This window comes from Polypterus senegalus, chromosome 17 (assembly GCF_016835505.1).
Source record: "Polypterus senegalus isolate Bchr_013 chromosome 17, ASM1683550v1, whole genome shotgun sequence".
Classification (NCBI taxonomy): domain Eukaryota; kingdom Metazoa; phylum Chordata; class Cladistia; order Polypteriformes; family Polypteridae; genus Polypterus; species Polypterus senegalus.
The window spans coordinates 3,457,792-3,475,803 of NC_053170.1; the positions used below are offsets into that span (position 1 = coordinate 3,457,792).

Consider the following 18,012-nt stretch of genomic DNA (forward strand, 5'->3'; position numbering starts at 1 on the left):
GAGAGAGGGAGAGAGAGGGAGAGAGAGGGAGAGAGAGGGAGATAGAGAGCGAGACAGAGAGAGAGCGGGAGAGAGAGGGAGTGGAGAGAGAGAGAGAGGGAGAGAGAGAGAGAGAGAGAGAGCAAGCGAGAGAGAGAGGGAGAGAGAGAGATAGAGAGAGAGTGGAGAGAGGGAGAGAGATAGAGAGAGAGAGTGGAGAGAGAGGGAGAGAGAGAGATAGAGAGAGAGGGAGAGAGAGACAGCAGAGAGGGAGAGAGAGAGAGAGAGAGAGAGAGAGAGAGAGAGAGAGAGAGAGAGGGCAGGTAAGGCTGAGAAGGCAGTTAAAGGCGGCACTAGGCTTGTTTTTAAAGAGACGGATTCGAGCGTTGTATTTAATGAAGACTTTTTTTCTATTGGATTTTAACCTCCACTTCAGTTCTGTTTACAGCAATCGGTTCATAACATGTATTGTTGCAATGTTACTTTTCTTGGTTGTTTATTAAATTACGGATTTTTCAAATGTTAATTTTTTTCCCTGTGCTTAAAACTCATTAAAAAAGAAAGTGTTTACAGCGAGCGGTTCGTAAGGCTGTAGCATGAACTCCTGCAATGTTAGTTTTCTCTGTTCAAGGCTTTCTCAGTGTTATTCAATGTTTTTACATTTAGTTTGCTCTTATGCTGTGCATTCTATAGTATAATTAACTATTTTGTGCTTAAAAATCTTAAAAAAATATATATATATTTACATACAGTTTGTACGCTCCAGAATGGATTAATTGTATTTACATACAATCCTATGGGGGGAATTTACTTCGGGTCACAACCAAATTAGGGTTACGTCCAGAGTTTTGGAACGAATTACGGTCGTGACCCGAGGTTCCACTGTATGTGGGGAGAACAAAAATGAATTTCTGAGAAGTACTGAACTATTGTGTTTGGGTGGCTGATCTTAGTTAAAAGAATAAAACAGTTTTGGAAAAAATAATAATCAGTTTTATTTATGTAGCGCCTTTCATACACTCAAGGACACTTTACAATTCAATAAACTCATTAACAAGACAGTAGAAATTACACACAAGAAAATGAATACTACTCATTGAAGAGGTGTGTTTTTAACAGGAGTTTGAAATGAATAAGAGATTTTCCTCGTAAAGACTGAGAGGAAGAGCATTTTAAATTTTAGGGGCCATCACACTGAGAGCTCTGCCCCCCAGTTACTAAGCTGTATTCAGGCACATTTAGTGAGTAAGTGAGCACCCGATGATCTTAATGCACAAACACGAGTGGAAGGAATCAGGAGCTCAGACAGATAACGAGGGGCTAAACCATGAAGAATAAGCTGATATTTGATTCTTGAAAAGACTGGTAACCCATGGAAATCACAGAAGACAGGATTGATGTGAGCAGATTTTTTAGTGTGTTGTAAGTAGACGAGCAGCAGAATTCTGAACACAATATAATCTATTGATAAAGTATTTAGTCGGGAGGCCATAAAACAAAACATTGCAATCGTCCAGATGGGTGGTGAAGAAAGCGTGAATCGGTGTTTCAGTGTCCTGTACACTGAGGAAAGAACGCAGATGAGCAAAGTTATGGAGATGAAGAAAAGCCGTCTGTACTATTGAACTAATGAGTGGTTGGAAGATAAGGAGCTGATCCAAGATGACACCCAAATTACAGACTGACGTTGAGGGTTCAGCCAGGATCCTATCGACGTCAATTTTTAGCCCACGAAGGTTAGAGAGGACAGATTTGGTACCAACTAATAACATTTCTGTTTTATCAGAAATGGCGGGTGTGGCAGAATAAGAACAAACCATAGAATTAAATTTGGGGTTTCATTAACAGCTAAGGAGGAGGAGGACGAGGAGGTTAGGAGCCGGCGTTGACATGGCACATTACCACAGCCACCACATGACAAACCACCTTAGGATCCCAGATTAGGACCCGAGTGCAGCCATGTGAAGGGTGACACCTCAGCACTACACGAGTTCAGATGGAATGGACCAGTCTGAGGTTTTTTTGGTGGTCCTCCAAGCAGTGTTGCTGTTAGGTTATTTTGCACCTTGTGCCAACCGACTGTTTGGTAGCTAACCCGTGCAGATGCCCCCCACCCCTTGTGATCTGAGCCCTAATTCCCTATAATGGGGGCACTGCCCCGGCCTTCAAGCCGGCTTCAGACACCTGAGTTAGCTGGTCACTGAACTGGCTTGCTTTGCATATCTTTATTGTATTGTTGTCAGTTAAAGAAAAAAAAGAAAATCAATTATAATAATTAAGGCAGAAGTGGTGTGTTAAATTCTAACTTGTTACTAACTTAAGAAAGTGGCTGGAATAGAAACCCAGAATCTGAGCTGGACACCCCTGCTCCACGCTGATCAACACTTCTACTTACGTTGTCCTCTTGTGCCGTCTGTGAGATGGGGACAAACATGGTGTGGCGCCAATTCTTAAACACGGAGCCGCCATCAAAGTCAAATCCATTTCTGATTGTTGACTGCGGTGGTATAATCTTTTATGCAGGAAAATTAAAAAGAAAAAGAAAAAAACAAATTAGAGCATAAATGACATCACAGCATTTGGTTATTCAGTTTGTTCAACAAAGAATTCCTAAAATGTGAATATTATATGGCGGTCAGCTAGCTTATTATATGAGGCCACATAGGCCTTGCAGTGCATCGGAGAGGCAGAGGGGCGCTACCTGAACTTCTAAACTGGAGCCGCAGGACTCCCTGCTGGGGTAGTTTGGGGAGCAGACATGACAGACAAAGGGAACTCGAGTGGCTTTAATAAACTGCTCACAAAAATGAAAGGCACACTTTGAAAACACATCAGGTGTGAATGGGAAAACAAAACCCTGCTGGCTCTCTCTGCTGATATGGTGACGTGTGAGGGACCAAAAGGATGGAAATTAAATGATCAACCGACAGAGAGAGGGCTGAACTCAAAGACACCCCAAAAATTAGAGGGAAAAAATGATGCGGCAGGCAAGTCCATTTTGCCGAAATGTCATTGCAGCAACTCTAAATGGTAGTCAGTAGTCTGTATGCCCCATGAACGAATGAGACTATAGATGGTGTCCTGGGGGATCTCCTCCCAGATCTGGACCAGGGCATCACTGAGCTCCTGGACAGGCGGAGGTGTCTGATGGACCGAAACATAATGTCCCACCCAGAGGTGACAGTGAACATGGGTTGGGGGTTTGGTCAGTCAATGGTATCAAGTCCTTCATCCTCTCGCCACATGAGGCCGGGCATTGTCATGCAGCAGGAGGAACCACAGGGTCTGACAATGGGTCCAAGGATTTCATCCCGATACCTAATGGCAGTCAAGATACCCTTGTCTAGCCTGTAGAGGTCTGTGAGTCCCTCCATGGATATGCCACCCTCTCCAGATGTACCATCACTGACCCACCACCATACTGGTCATGCTGAACGATGTTACAGGCAGCATAACGTTCTCCACTGCTTCTCCAGACCCTTTCACTTCTGTCACATGTGCTCAGGGCGAACCTGCTCTCATCTGTGAAAAGCACAGGGCACCCGCCAGTGGTGGACCTGCCAATTCTAGTCTTTTGTGGCAAATGCCAATTGAGTTCCACGGAGCCCACTAGAGAACGTTTGACCCTCAGACCACCCTCATGAAGTCTGTTTCTGATTGTTTGGTCAGAGACATTCACACCACTGGCCTGCCTGCCTGCTGGAGGTCATTTTGTAGGCTCTGCCAGTGTCCATCCTGTTGCTCAAAGGAGCAGATAGCGGTGGGTCCTGCTGATGGGTTAAGGACCTTCTAAGAGGGGTCTTGTCCAGCTCACCTGCATGTCTGTCTCCTGGAATTTCCTCCATGCCCTTGAGACTGTGCTGGGAGACACAGCAAACCTTCTGGCAATGACAGGCATGTGATGTTCTATCATAGAGAAGTTGGACTACCTGTGCCAGCTCTGTAGGGTCCAGGTATGGCCTCATGTTACCAGTAGTGACACTGACCGCAGCCAAATGCAAAACGAGTGACAAAACAGATGAGGAGGGAAAAATGTCAGTACATTACAATACAATACAGTTTATTTTTGTATAGCCCAAAATCACACAGGAAGTGCCGCAATGGGCTTTAACAGGCCCTGCCTCTTGACAGCCCCCCAGCCTCGACTCTCTGAGAAGACAAGGAAAAACTCCCAAAAAAAAACCTTGTAGGGAAAAATGGCTTCCCTACACCTGTTAAACCATTCATTCCTGTTTTGGTGGGTCATCTCATTGCTGCCCCCAAGAGAGAGCACCAAAGCAGCAGAAACTGATGAACGAGCCCCTCTGCTACTTCACTGAGCAGATCAACAGCCCACAAGTGTCACTGACTTGATGCTCTACTCTCATTCAAAAGGGTGCCTTTCATTATTTTGAGCAGTTTATATGGACAGTGTGAAGGACAGCCGGGTCCCATGCCCGGTAGGGACGCCTCTGCTGCTTATGTTCCGGGGGAGCCGCCATGGGAAGTCCAATACCTCCCCCGGGACGCTTGGTGGCAGCCTCCCTGGCCGTCGGTGACTCCCCAACCACCCGCAGGGCTCCATGGGAGATGGAGTCCTCCACAGCTTGGTTGGGGCCCGGCGTGGTCGCTAGGGGGAGCTGCCTGCTTCCCACAGCCCGGCTGGACGAGCTTTCAGCCCCACCCGGAGGTGCAATCGGGACCAGGTGGTTACTCACCTGGAATGCTTCCGGGTGGGCTATAAAAGGGCCCAGCCACCACCACTCGGCGAGCCAGAGTTGGGAGGAAGAAGGAGACGAAGCTTGCCTGGGAGGAGTGGTGGAGAATTGTGAGTTTGTGCTTTGGGACTGTGTTTGGGACTGTGTTGGGCCTGTGGGACACGGGGAAGGCGTGTGCCCACGGCTGAAGAAAATAAAACCTGTGTGTTGTTGTACACGTTGCCTCTGCGTGGTCTGTACCGGGTCGGGCGCTATATAGCGCCTTTCACAACAGCTAAAGTGTCACCTTTGACAGAACTCTTGCCTCTCAAGTGAAAGGAGACTTGCTGGCACACATTTCTACTATGATAAGTCGATGGTGTGAAAAATAAGCACTGAGAGGCATTGGCATTTATTGGGCAATATCCTGCCAGCTGTCTTGTTGTGAAATCAGAATTACTGCTTACACCACCTAACACACACACTAGTGGTAAAATCAGTTTAAGAATGATAATCATGAATACAGCGTCTATAAACAGTACCCCCCCACCCCCCGACAGTTGTCACATTTTATTAATAAACACTTTGCGGTGGGCTGGCGCCCTGCCCGGGGTTTGTTTCCTGCCTTGCACCCTGTGTTGGCTCGGATCGGCTCCAGCAGAGCAACGTGACCCTGTAGTTGGGATATAGCAGGTTGGATAATGGATGGATGGATGGATGGACATTAATAAACAGGAAGAGACTCCTGAATGTCATCATGAAGCACTGGTCTAAATTAATGACACATATAAAATACAACTATAATAATGTCGCACATTGTTTTTTTTTTTGTTCTTTAACTGAGACATTTGTGGGGGAATGTAAGGATTCTTATCTGCAAGAAATGTCCCAACAGTAAGTCTGTAATGTGTGTAAACATGCTGGCACAGATGGCTAAAAATAAATTTGGGTTTAATAAAGAAAGACAATGGCTTAGCTGAGAATTCAAAATGTTCAGTTAAGATGTTTGAGGCAAGCAGTGGGTAGAAAAAATGCCCAATGTCATACGCAGACCTACTAAGGTGCAAGTTAATGAACAGCAGCAAACTATAATTATACGTTGTCATGGGCAGCAGGCATGGGCTGGCGTTCTAGTGCCTTACCTGGCTGGGATGCCAGTTTAACAGAAGGACTAACCACATTTGCCCCACCAATGCAATAGGTAGCAGTATTCTTGGTGCCCACAGTACATGGACACCCACAAGGCAGGCTGGGAATTGCAGTCCTGTGAGAGAGCCCTGCTGTAGTCCATGGGGTGCCACCAGGGGGAGCTGTAGGAACAGACCGTCCCCCACTTTAAAGAACTTCAGCCTGACTGGGAAGCACTTCTTGGAGGTAATATGGCAGCCCTGGAAGTAATCCTGGACTTGGCATAAAAGAAACCGAGTGTCCTGAATTGGAAAGAAAGTGGATAAGACTACATGGGAGTTATAGGAGGAGACAAGAAGATTTTGTATTGTATTGTGTTGTGTAGTGTAGTTGTGTTTGTGGGTTTGGGGCATTGCTATGCCCCCTACTGGTCACAAAAGCTAGTGGCTGCGGATTCTCCACACTCCTAAGTACCTAGCTTAAGGTAAGTGAGCAGAAGGTTTGTCCAAGAATCCGGATTGTTAGCTAAATTATAGGTGGGTAAAAATAATAAAAAAATATCTCACTGACAGCAAGGTCTTTGAATCACATGACAGGAGGAAGAGGAGGAGGAGGTTGAGAGCAGGCACTGCCGCACCCACTACACAATGAGCCACCTGGATTGGGACCCAAGTGCAGCTGTGCAATGGGCGACACCTCAGCATGACCCAGGAACAGCACAAATTTTATTTACAACGGCTGGAGTGCCAATCCTGCCACCACCACCCAAGTTTTCTCTACAAGTTGGACCCAAGATACCTCAGGTAACTCCCACTCAGATTTTGTTCCGTCTGCACTGTAGAAGTAGGGCTTTCCGCGCTCATCAGTTGATCTCACCCACTGAAAGCAAAAACAAAGTTATTCTGATTAATGTCGCAGTCACCCAAATCAAAGTGTCAGAAACAACCCCCAGAACAGAGAAGACCACAAGAGATTAATTCTGCTCTAAGCCTTTTGAGTTATTTAACTAAATAAACTGACTAAAAAAAGAATCTTCCACAGCAACATAAAAACCTTTAACCTTGTTAAAATGACACTCAGGAAAGACTGCAGAACATGCATCGAGCAATAAGCTGATGAGTGTATGAGTCTCAGTCACTTGTGCGGCCATATTAGTATTTGTGAACCACAACTGGACACTAAGCTCCCTTAGACTCTCTGTCTGTAGCCGTATAATGGATGGACCGTGTGTCATGGACGGAGTTTTACCACCAGGGGGCGTACGGCTCCCCAAACCCCGACAGAGACCCCACACCTTTATTTAAGTGCTCCCCCACTACACAGCACAGTACAAAGCACCACATGACGCACACTCCTCTCTTCTTCTCGCAGTCCTTTGCTTCCCCTTTTCCTCGCCAGCTTTGTCTTCCACCTCCCAACTCACGGACTAATGGTGAAGCGTGGAAGTGCTCCAGGTATTTCTTAATAATAATAATTTATTTTATTTATAGGCACCTCTCAAGGCACACAAGGACACCTTAGAGAGCACATTAATAACGACAGTCATAACATAAAATTAATATTATATTACAGAATAATAAAGTTCAATTTATCAGCTAAAATTATCAGACACAATAAACCAGCTTAAAAAGATGTGTTTTAAATTTAAGGTAAGAAGAGAGTTGATATTACAAACTTTTCACGAGAGAACTACCTAACGGATTGAGATTGGGTTTTTCTCTATAATTTGTTTGAACATTCTGGTTGATTTTGTGACTTCTCTCATTGCGCTAAGTATCAGAATTCGCTTGCAGTACCGATTTATTAGCACGAATTCGAGAACGACTCATCGGGCTGCGGGGCGGGGCCCTCCTCGCTCACGTGTCTGCCTCTGGGTGTAACCTTAATTCCGCTTAGTTAGCGAATGACAGAACTACTTAACGGATCTGGATCTGTTTTTTTTCTATAATTTTCTTGAACATTCCAGTTGATTTTGTGACTTCTCTCATTGCACTGAGAATCAGAGCTCGCTTGTAAGGAGTGATATATTCACGCTAATCCGAAACAGAGGCTGTGGGCCGAGGGGATGGGGAAGAGTGACGTCAGGAGTAGAGAGCTGGGCGGGGCCTCCTCACTGTCCTGTTTCAGTAATATGTGGGCGAAGCCGTGGGGGACGGCTAGATATTTATGAGCATCAACTAGACAAGAATATCGTATAGATGAACTGATAAGCCGTGTTTTAATCATAAGTTTATTATAATTACGCTGCGAAAGCCAAAACACTTGTAGTGTACAAGTGATAGGTGGGGATATTTTCTGAGCAGAGCAACAACGCATCCGCATCGAGAACAAAACGAAATTATAAATTGTAAATTAGTTGTTAATCTTCCTAGATTAACTTATGTTTATTTTTGTTATTGCCTCATAAATTTCAACTTCTGTGTCTGATGCCGTCACAGAAGGACAGTTGGCAAATTATTTTTGAAGAATTTGTGGATAAAAATCAGAGAATTTTACTTTTTTCATTCACGAGTGATAATTTTCTGAGCTCTGCTAATTACACATGAATTGTACTGAGCCTTTTGGCCAATAATGTCGCCCCCAAAAATGTGCTGCCCAGGGAGGACCGCCCCCCCTCCGCCCGCTCCTATCTACGCCACTGCATCGTTGTGTCCCATAGCACAGCTGACGATCGCTTGAATGGAAAATGCAAATGAAACCAGTGAGGCTGATCAGTGAACAACTTGACAATGATAGGAAGCCATCGAGAAAGTACTAACTGTAGCCGCTTTGCGTAAGGTGAAGTCAGGCACAGGTAAGACGCGTGTCAAAGAAATCTCTCAGTCCAAAAGTTCGTTTTAAAAATATTTTGTGAAAGTTAAAGGCAAATAATCCATATAAGAATAAAAAGAAAAATAGTTACACACAAAGAATAAAGGCAAAAAAAAGGGGAAAATGTATCTTAGTTTTTCTTATGAAGCTTTGGTTACTTCTGTACTTAAAGGTTATTTATTTCTTCTTCTGTATGCTTTAAACATACGGTTCAAAACTTAGATCTTTTAATTTACGAGTTACTTTACACTCAAAAGACCCTTAGGCCGTTGGCACTTAGATATGCGCCAGGCTCAGTACCGTGCATAAGCACAAACGCGAGCATAAAAAGAATTCTTTCAAGGACACGGTTAAAAAACCGTATGCCTCTATACCTTACACAAGGTAAGGCAAAACACTTACTAAAGAACATTGTTTACTCAAAAACTGTTAAGAAATGACAGGAAAATACCAACTAAATTCTATTCACGGGGGTTTTAGGAACCTCCCATATTTTATGCATTATCATCTAGTAAATATTCATACATTTTATAGAACTAGGAAAATGGCTCTTACACTAACTTTACAACAACGGATGATTTGCAATCCATGGGGAAATTCTATCAAAAATGTCTTCACGGCAGGTATTTTTCTACACATTTTTGACATTTCTTGAAATGGGGTGAAGAACAGAAAGGGGGCAAGTCAGACGAGGCGAATGTGTAAAAGATTAAGGGAGAGAAGCCCCCAAGTGTGGATTTCTAGAAGCTCCTCAGATGATTCCCAGTTCATATCTGCTTACAGGTCAGCACACAGCCCAAGACTTCAATTCTAACAGTGAAAGCGAACTCAGCCATTCAAGTGCAACAGAAACACACGGCGGTGTCTGTACCTGTTCCTGGGTGTAGTTATTGGTATAATGGAGATTTCCATCCTCGCCTTTGCTGCAGGACCAGCCGTCAGGAGCTTCCAGGGTGAATGTCGCATGAGGTATGCGATCCCTCGTAAATGACGAATAGCCCAGATCCTCACGTACAGAAGACGGAGACTGCCGCTCCTGCTCTGGAATGGCTTCAGGTGGTTCTTCATTAGTTAAGGGGTAGTCCTCCTCAGGAAGTGGGGGCTGTAATGTAATGGAGAGAAAGAAAATGTCACAATTATTTACTTTCAGCTACAGATTATTTATTTTTACATTTTTGCAATGCACAACTGAATGTTTAGTTGTCAGAGAACTTGTAAAAATAGAAACTTGCGGGCAGGTACAGAGGCAGCATTTGTAGAAGAGAGTGGCGAGTTTGCTTTCTTTATGTATCTACTGTAAAGAGACCCCCATGGATTTTACAACGAACTAGCCGTCCCCCCCGTGGCTCCATATGGACATTCCGTGATACGGAGGGTGTTCAGTGTGTGCTGTCAGAGGTATTGTGGTCTGCAGTTTCACTCTGTTGAAACAGACAAGTGAGGAGGTCCCCACCCGAATCCCTACTCCTGATGGCACGGCTATTCCCGCCCCTTGGCCAGCAGCCTCAGTCTCAGATTAGCGTGAAAATATCATCCTTCAAGCAAACTATGATTCCTAATGTGATAAGAGAAGGCACAAAATCAACTGGAATGGTGAAGTAAATTCTAGATCAAAAACCCAATTTAAATCCGTTAACTAGTTCTCTTGTTCGCTAGCTAAGTGGATGCAAGATATGCCCCAAGGTTGGCACATGAGTAAGGAGGGCCCTGCACCCCCTCCCCTCGGCCTGCTGCATGTCTCTCAGAATCTCTGAAATAAATCCGTACAGCAAGCGAACTATGACTCTTAGTGTGGATGAGACAAGCCGCAAAATCAACCGGAATGTTTAAGCAAATTATAGAAAAAAAAAACGCGATCTAAATCCGTTAAGTCGTTCTCTCGTTTGCTAGCTAAGCGGAGATAAGGAGCGCCTCAAGGCTGGTGCGTGAGTGAGGAGTGCCTCGCCCCCCCCTCGGCCCACTGCTCATCTCTCAGATTCGCACAAATAAATTGGTACCGCAAATGAACTATGATACTTAGTCTCTCCACTGTGTTCTCCTACTTCCCAGACTCTGTTATTATTCTAATAACATTCAGGATTCAGGATTTAGGAGTCATAGTGGACTCAAAGCTATCGACTTCCCGACAGTGTGCATAGAAGGCTAACAGGATGTCATGTTATATAGCACCTTGACGTGTGCAGTACAAGTCACAGGAGGTTCTGCTCAAGCTTTAAAACACAATGGTGAGACCTCATCTGGAGTACAGGGTGCAGTTTGGTTCTCCATAAAGACACAGCAGCACAAGAGGTGGTCCAGAGAAGAGCGACAGGGCTGATTCAGGGCTACAGGGGATGAAAGATTAAAAGAGCTGAGCCTTTAAAGGAGATGAAGAGGTGACCTGATTGAAGTGTTTAAAATGATGAAGGGGATGAGTCCTGTGGATCGAGACTGTTATTTTAAAATAAGAACACGGGGACACAGTTGGAAACTTGTTAAGGGTAAATTTCACACAAACGTTAGGAGGTTTTTCTTTACAAAAAGAATGATAGTCCCTTGGAATAAGCGACCAAGTAGTGTGGTTGACAGGAGGACTTGAGGGACTTTCAAAACTCGACTTGATGTTTTCTTGGAAGAAATAAGTGGACAGGACTGGCGAGCTTTGTTGGGCTGAATCGCCTGTCCTCGTCTTGAGTGTCCTAAAGTTCCAAAGGCACCGTCCTCCGCTCCTGTCCACTTTTACGTTCCATTTCTGAAGGCGACCCTTGCAGTGTGCACCTTCACTTCTCTTTGTGCGTTTCACACTCCTATTTTGTCTTTTCTTTGTGTCGCCAAAGCCAAAGTGACAAATCAGATTCCTCTGAGAGACTGGACACACATACCTCAGTGTTTAATTATATAGTAGATGTACCTCACACCTCTCTGGGCTTCATAAGTACCCCGGGAGTTAATAACTGGGCTAGGAAACAAACTGATGATATTTAGATTTATTCACATTAAAAATAAATGTAAAAAGTTTTGCTTATCATTGGCTCAGCTTTATAAGTAGCAACTTCCTTTTAATATCTGACATGCCTTATGGAGACAGTAGTCTTTCAGCAGTGACGTTAAGTTTATTGGATTAACAGAAAATATACAATATGCATCATAACTAAATTAGACAAGTGCATAAATATGGGCAGCCATCAGAGATGTGACATCAATACTCAGTTGAGCCTCCTTTTGCTCCTTTGAGCCTCCAGATGCTGTCCTCCTGTAGCCTGTAATGAGTGTCTGGACTCTGGACGTTGGTATTTCTGACCAATTCTTCATACAAAATCTCTTCAGTTCAGTTCAATTTGATGGACAGCCTGCTTCAAATCATCCCATAGATTTCCGATGATATTCAAGTCAGGGGACTGGGCAGTCTCTTGGTCTGGAATCCCTACAGATTTTATTTTTTTTCTCCAGCCGTCTGTAGTTTTTTTTTAAATTTTTTCTGTCCACCCTGGCCATCAGACCTTACTCTTATTCTATGTTAATTAATGTTGACTTATTTTATTTTCTTACTGTGTCTTTTATTTTTCTATTCTTCATTATGTAAAGCACTTTGAGCTACATTTTTTTGTATGAAAATGTGCTATAGAAATAAATGTTGTTGAAAATATTGCATTAAATAGGCTATGACAAATGAATGATAATGTCTTGTCGCTATGCAATGCATACTCTACCCTTTATATAAGTGATAATCAAGAATAAAAATGAACTTTTTCGCAAAGAAGCTCCATCTTGTGGTTTTGTGACAGTTCAGTTAAATGTCACTTCAAAATAAAGTTGCAAAAAAAAGTATGCAATGATATTTTTGTCAAACTTTTCAGAGAATAACTGGGAACGTACTTTATTGTGGGTGGTATATCGTGATATATATCGTTATTGTGATATAAAATAATCCATATCGTGATATATGATTTTTCCATATAGCCCAGCACTAGTGACGGCCATTCCAGATCATTGTACTTCTCCCTCTGCATGAATGCCTTTGTAGATTTCCAACTGTGTTTTGGCTCATTGTCTTGTTGGAATATCCAACCCCTGCATAACTTCAACTTTGTGACTGAGTCTTGAACATTATCCTGAAGAATTTGTTGATATTGGGTTGAATTCCTCCGACCCTCGACTTTAACAAGGGCCCCAGTCCCTTAAGTAGCCACACAGCCCCAGGGCATGATGGGACCTCCACCAAATCTGACAGGAGGTAGCAGGTGTTTGTCTTCGAATGCGGTGTTCTTCTTCCGCCATGCAAAGCGCTTTTTGTTCTGACCAAATAACTCCATTTGTGTCTCATCAGTCCAAAGCACTTTGTTCCCAAATGACTCGACTTGTCTAAATGAGCATTTAAATACAACAAGCGACTGTGTTTGTGGCGCGAGAGCAGAAAGGGCTTCTCTCTCATCACCCTGCCTTGCAATGTAGAATCCAGGTACTCATCTGTGACTGAATAAAAATCTAACTGATTGAACTATCCCTGTCTTCCTCCGGGGGGTTTCTTCCACAACGGCAAGTATTAAATATAAAATAAAATAAGAATAATGTACTTTCTCTACTTTTGGAGGATAAAAAATGAAGCCCATAATCTTTGTTTTTTATGATTTTAGTTCACAACTGTTATTAAGAGTCTCATTGATTCTTCAGCCCTCTGTACGCAGAACACACAACATGGCGAGCCGATCTCTCGCTTGACGCTCAGCTGAAAACACGACTGGCAGTGGAAGTTGGTGAATTTTTATTTTGAGAGAACATCCAACTCCTGCAGGACTAAGAAGGGTGCAAGGTTTTCATAAATAGTGTAACCTGTAACTATGGACACTTATTGCACGCTTTGATATGCCCTTCTATTAATTACAGGACTACTGAGGGAGTCTGCAGCCCACTAATGAAGATTAAACTGAAAAGTGCATCAAAGTAAATTAATAACTGTAATGCAATGTGACGCGCCACTGTCCGAGTGAGGCCCAGGGTGGGTCCCAAAGCTACGCAGCCGACGCCATCAGTTGGAATTCAACAAGAGATGTCAGAAAATGACTCAAGGAAGAAGAAAAAAATAAAGTTGAACTCAAAACAGTTTAACTTAAAGCAGCTTCTGTCCCGCTGTGTGGAAAGACACAAGTTGGGAACTTACAGAAACAGAGTAGACGAGTCTTGATCAACTCGTTATTTTTTATTTTGATTACAAAAATATTCAACGGCACTAAAAATAAAACACATCAGTTACTTTGGTGACCCGCTCTTTTTTTTTTTGTCTCTTATTTCTGTCTTGTAGGTTAGAACTACAACTTCTGGTTGGCTTTCTGCATGTGCGTCACTAAGCCGGTTTGGGGGTGTGAAGTGAAGTATCAGCTGAACTTTCGAGATTAAGCACATAAAGCTCAAACTGAGAAATGCAATTCGTCCATTTTGGGCAGCTCTGTGAGAGGCACTTTGTCACATTAAGGTTCCTTTTCAATACTATTTGTCTGTAATTGAATTGTGGTGAAGTGAAGTGTCAGATGGAACGCTAAAAATATCAGGTCTGCGTTTGCACAATAAGGGACGTCAGATTTAGACCGCTTCTCACCCACAGCCTGCAAATTTAACATCTCGTTTATAGTCAGTTACACAAAATACAATGAAATTCTTACTTGCATGTCTCCCAGTGACGACACCATAGAAACAACGGGACAGGGCCGCACATAAATAATAACTAGATACGATGTACACAGAGGGCAACATACAGTATACACAATTATGTACTCCATATACACACAAAAACACGTTCAATATTTTTTTTATTACAACTTACTTTTCATGCAGGGACTCATTTAGTATTTATTACTAGCCATGTGCGCCCAACTACGTTGCGCATGTTAAAGTTGTCTGTGAAGGGCTCCCTGTTTAAACGCGGCTGCCAGTCGTGAACTGAGCCCTTCGTCGCACAGCATTATGATTTTTTATAAGGGAAACAAAATTACAAAAGAAAACCCTTGGACATTGATTCGATGGGAACGGCCTACTCGGAATCTTGTCCGAATCGTAATTATGTGGTGGTGTAGCAGCATTTCTGCTTCTGTCCGTTCACAGTCCGTCTCGTTTTCACAATGCTATCGTTTCCTCTCACGATGTCTTCTCAACCTTTCTCCAATCTCGCAGGTTGCTTTGTGGCAATCCAAAGAGTAAGGCAATATACACGGAGCAATGGCTATAAAAGGGGGACACACAGGTATCCAGGCTCTTTAAAGCATAAACAGGGATCACTTCACTGACATGTGAGCAAGCCACGGTACAACTGTGAGACGCGCAGCACTCGCCGGCTACAGCGTAACAATAAGAATTTCCGGAACGTGCTGTTACGTTGTCATTCATTGTACCCACTGTCTTTCTTTCATTCATATTTATTTTTTTTATCTTCTAGCCGGGCCTCAGGAGCTAACCAGCGTAACACTGTCCACCACCCCTTTCGTTATTCCGGCACATTGTTGACATCCGTGAGTAACAACAACGTACTAAACTGGACGGTGATCTACGCATGTGTGGAATTCACAGACAAACAAAGATCAAGATCTAAATGAAGATCTCTTTAGTTAATTTAAAGCACAACAGTTTGTTTAGTTTGAATGTCTGTGTTTTGAGGTGTGACTGGCGTACTGCAGTCTTCAGTAGTATAAGCCTGGAGGAGATTCTTAATGCAATGCCTATGTTTTAGCAGTCTCTCTACTGCCATCTAGTGCTTCTTCTTCTAATTCATTCGCGGACAAACAAAGATCAAGACCCAAATGAAGATTATATATGGAGATAGAGATGACTGGCTGTTCAGTACGCCAGGGTGCTAAATGATGGTAACATCTGAATGGCGGAAACAATTGATTCACAAAACATAGCTTCATATGTGCAACATGATTTACAGGATATGTCTCAACCTGTGTGCCATCACAATCAACACAAAGGGGGCAGATAAATTGTCCACAAAAATTGTATAAAAGTTGTGGAAGATCAGCCTGACCGACAGACTCACAGACCCACAAGTCCAAAAGCACACACGTTTGTTTATTCTCCTTTTCCACGTCTTCACAGCACACACACAGCACAAACCCCAATAAACTCTTTCTTTCTATGCTTATTTACTTTATGTATGGCTTAACACGAAATGCACAAAGCTGTTTGAGTTCTTTCTTTCTTTCTTTCTTAAGTCTTCCATAATTCTGTTCATAATTAAACATTTGCATTTGTAGTATTTGAAACCTTATATAGTGCCTTTATAGTGGCTAGAAATATAAACCTTTCTTTCTTTCTTGCCATGCTTATTTACTTTATGTATGGCTTAACACAAATCTTTCGTTCTTTCTTACTTTCTTTCTCTTTTCTACTGCCACCTCCACTCTTCTCTCGCATGCTCTGTCCACTGCCATCCGACTCCGGCTCCCCGAATGGAGTGAGGCGACCCCGTTTATACTGCACCCAGGATCTGCTCCAGGCGCCTCTTGATTAGCTTCCAGAAGCATTTCCAGGTGTGGTGGAAGTGCTGCAGATCTTACTTCCGGAGCTGTCCAGGCAGCCTCCCAGACGGTGGCCACAGACCCCAACAAGTTTGAGCTTCAATGCCCCAAGCCTGTGGCCTCGATGCAACCCAGGGGGTGCTGCCCTCTCACGTCCTGAAGATTGGCTTGCCCTTCTCTCAGTCCCCTGTTCTTCCAAGGCCTCCCGGCAGGACACGATCCCCTGGCCATCCATCACAAAGTACATACATGGCAGTGCCATCAGTGTTAACATCATTTTGACTTGCCCTGTATGTATAACGCTACAAATATGAGGCCAGCGTGTGAAGAATAAAGCAGAGTCAGATTTAGACGAACATCTCACCAGGGTCGTGCAAACTTTAATCAAAAGTGCAAGTTTAGAGTGGCCAGACAGACTGCTGGACTTCCATTACATACACAGACAACGGTTTTCTAGAAAATTCTTAATCTGTTTCAGGCAAATTAACACAAAAAAAACCAAAACGTTTAGCTAACAACAGAAACAGCCCACCGCACCGCTGCGCTCCTCATCCTAGAACGCTGTTATAAAGGTGTGCCGTATTGTGAATGATACTGAATTTCTCACCATCCTCGCTGCTCTTGTTATTCTCCAGAGATATAAAAAAACTGTGGTTTTCAGTTTCAGTGTATATGTAGGGTTTCTTTAATATTTTTATTGTGTGTCTGTACCACTTACAAATAAACCAAATAGTGAAGTTGTACAGAATAGTCACAGCCGTCTTATATGGATTGCGTCCCACAAAGACACATTAAAATCAAACTGGAAAACTCAATTGTGGATATCCAGTGAGAAACAAAGTACAAGATTACTAAAAATTCAGTTCACAGGACCACCAAGACAATGGGCGGGGGGTTTAGAATGTGAAAGCCCATTCCTTAATCACAAGTCTTACGTACTTGGTAATAATAAAGGCACAAGAGTACTGGAATAGAGAAAAACGAAAATGGACAAAGAAGAGAAGCAATCGTGTTTAACGTATCTAATGGTATGAAGGACTTCGGTGAGTGATACTCAAGCAACTCAACATAACAAGTTCAGCGACTCTCACAAGTTTAATATTCACAATAAAATCAGGCATTACTCCCATCTTGTGCCCTGGAAAGCACTGCAAGAAATCGGTGCCGATCTTGGCAGTAAGAAGTAAGGCAGGCAGGTGCACAGAGCCTGAAATACTGCAGGCCGCTTAAGATGGCACCTTCTTACATTCCTAGTATCATTCATTTTTGTTTTCCCTTCTCTAGTTTGGCGATGAGTCGTCATCTTCACGTTAAGATCACAGAAGACACTTAAAAGACCCACGAGACTTAAGAGATTGGCCACAGAGCGTCTCGCGGGGACCTTAAACATGAGACTTTGTGCCAAGAGACTGACCCAGGACCGTCTCGCGGGGACGTAGAACATGAGATTCTTGCATATAAAAAAAAAATATATATATATATATAATCCAATGTCTGTCTGTATGTCTGTTCGCTTTTCAAGAGAGAACTACTTAACAGATTTAGATCTTTTTTTTTTCTTCTAGAATTTTCTTGAACGTTCCGTTTGATTTTGCGACCTCTCTCATCTCGCTAAGGGCGGCACGGTGGCGCAGTGGTAGAGCTGCTGCCTGGCAGTAAGGAGGAGACCTGGGTTCGCTTCCCGGGTCCTCCCTGCGTGGAGTTTGCTTTTTCTCCCCATGTCTGTGTGGGTTTCCTCCCACAGTCCAAAGACATGCAGGTTAGGTGCATTGGCGATTCTAAATTGTCCCGTGTGTGTGCTTGTGCGTGGACCCTGCGGTGGGCTCCAGCAGACCCCCTGTGTTAGGATATAGCGGGTTGGATACTGACTCTCATTTCACTAGGTGTCATAGTTCTCTTGCAGGTGTGAAATATTTGTGTTAATCTGTGGA

The 18,012-nt window shown here is 43.4% G+C and overlaps 1 protein-coding gene across 5 annotated transcripts in view; it reads right to left on the minus strand.

Moving 5' to 3' along the window:
- The window catches only part of arhgap27l (Rho GTPase activating protein 27, like), a 186,665-nt gene that overhangs the window by 57,441 nt on the left and 111,212 nt on the right, over positions 1-18,012 (minus strand). For all 5 annotated transcript variants that reach the window (XM_039740601.1, XM_039740600.1, XM_039740599.1 and 2 more), the window contains 3 exons: positions 9,466-9,696; positions 6,582-6,662; positions 2,375-2,491 (listed from right to left, as the gene is read on the minus strand). In XM_039740601.1, the coding sequence (XP_039596535.1) occupies positions 2,375-2,491; positions 6,582-6,662; positions 9,466-9,696 (429 nt within the window). The remainder of the gene's footprint in view (positions 1-2,374; positions 2,492-6,581; positions 6,663-9,465; positions 9,697-18,012) is intronic.